At 42.4% G+C, this 1,678-nt stretch overlaps 1 protein-coding gene across 1 annotated transcript; it reads right to left on the bottom strand.

The window, feature by feature from the left end:
• Positions 1 to 481: 481 nt before the first annotated feature.
• LOC106986187 (olfactory receptor 5F1) lies at positions 482 to 1,503 on the bottom strand. Its single transcript, XM_015084365.3, has one exon. The coding sequence runs from the start codon at positions 1,424 to 1,426 to the stop codon at positions 482 to 484; it is 945 nt and encodes a 314-aa protein (XP_014939851.2). The 5' UTR covers positions 1,427 to 1,503.
• Positions 1,504 to 1,678: the final 175 nt, after the last annotated feature.

Genomic DNA, 1,678 nt, shown 5'->3' with positions numbered 1-1,678 from the left:
AATTGTAGCCTTGAAATTTGATTTAAATATCCTACTGGAAGATAATCCAATAAATTACGATGAAAATCTACTTAAAATTTAAAGCATCTTAAACAGGTGATATAACAGATATCTTAAAAATCACAAATGGTGGAATAAAAATGCATAGGAAAAAAACAAGAGAGCAATTACAAATATTGTATGTGGCTAATTTCATGTGATATTGTAACTTTGGTAACTTTTGACTCTAAATACTGACTCCCTTTCTTCTGTAACAAAGATTTTATCAGAAATAAGACCTATGTTTGAGGACCCAGCAAAATTAGAGAATAATTAGATTGAAGTCCTGAGTCCAGAGAGAAGATGCACTAATTACATTATACCAATTTGGGGACATGTATTTCAGTATTAACAGAAAGCAATTACTTAGAAATACCTTCATGAAAAGTGTAGACTTCAATCAACCCGCAGAAAAATTAGTTCAAAAAATTTACAAAGCATATCAGACAAATGGAGGGATCCTCCTCCTGGTAGTGAAATTCCATAAAGCCTTCTTTACTTCCTCATTCCTGAGGCTATAGATCAGAGGATTTAACATGGGGATCACTACTGTGTAGAACACAGAAGCCACTTTGTCCTGACCCAAGGAGTAGCTGGAACTAGGTCTCAGATAGGTATAGATGGCGGTGGCATAGAACAGAGTTATCGCTGTCAAGTGAGAGGCACACGTGGAGACGGCTTTGTGCCTCCCCTGCCCTGAATGCATGTGGAAGACAGAGAAGAGAATGTAGGAGTAGGAGGTGAGGATGATCAGCAGAGTCCCGGCCAGATTCGCACCAGCAAACGTGGAAATGATACCCTCGGTAAGGTGTGTGTCAGAGCATGAGAGCCTAAAGAGTGGAGGGCTGTCACAGAAGAAGTGGTGAATGACATTGGAACCACAGAATGGCAAGCTGCCTACATAACTCGTGTTAACCATGGAGTTCAAGAATCCTGCGGTAAAAGCCCCTGCTGCCATTTTGCGGCAGGCTGTCCTGGACATGATCAAGGAGTAAAGGAGGGGGTTGCATATGGCCACGTAACGGTCATAGGCCATTAAGCCAAAGAGGATGGCTTCGGTTGTGGCCAAGGCGATAAAGAAGTACAATTGCAGGAAGCAGCCTGCGAAGGAGATGGTTTTCGTCTCTGACAGTAAGTCTGCCAGCATCTTTGGGGTGATGGCAGGGGAATAACAAACATCCACAAAGGACAGGTTAGCCAGGAAGAAATACATGGGTGTGTGAAGTCGGGAATCAGTGCCGATTAAGAGGATCATCCCAACATTCCCCAAAACTGTAAGGGCGTAAATCCCAAAGAAAAGCAGAAAGAGGATGATCTGTAGCTCCATGGTGTCTGCTAATCCCAACAGGATGAACCCCTCCAGCGAAGTGTCGTTCTCGCCGCTCATGTGTTACAAATACAGTTTGCTGAAACTTGCATTAGGTGTCAATATTGCCAATATTGCTTATGGGAAATAGAAATGTGAATGGGGTTATTCGTACATCGGAAAGGAAAAAACAACCTAGGGTAGTACAACACAGTAAATAGAGTGACACAGGTAGTGGAATATTGGGGGACAAAGAGGTGAGCTTTATGAGCAATTGTCTGTGTGACGTCACTAGTGCAAGGCCACAGACATGTCACTCAATTTCTGTAAAAG

The sequence above is a fragment of the Acinonyx jubatus genome, chromosome D1 (genome assembly GCF_027475565.1).
Source record: "Acinonyx jubatus isolate Ajub_Pintada_27869175 chromosome D1, VMU_Ajub_asm_v1.0, whole genome shotgun sequence".
In the NCBI taxonomy this organism is placed as follows: domain Eukaryota; kingdom Metazoa; phylum Chordata; class Mammalia; order Carnivora; family Felidae; genus Acinonyx; species Acinonyx jubatus.
This window is presented reverse-complemented; position numbering and strand designations above follow the sequence as displayed.

What these genes read in the sequence shown, in the direction of transcription:
- LOC106986187 (XM_015084365.3), bottom strand. Translation starts at nt 1,426, where the DNA reads ATGAGCGGCGAGAACGACACTTCGCTGGAGGGGTTCATCCTGTTGGGA.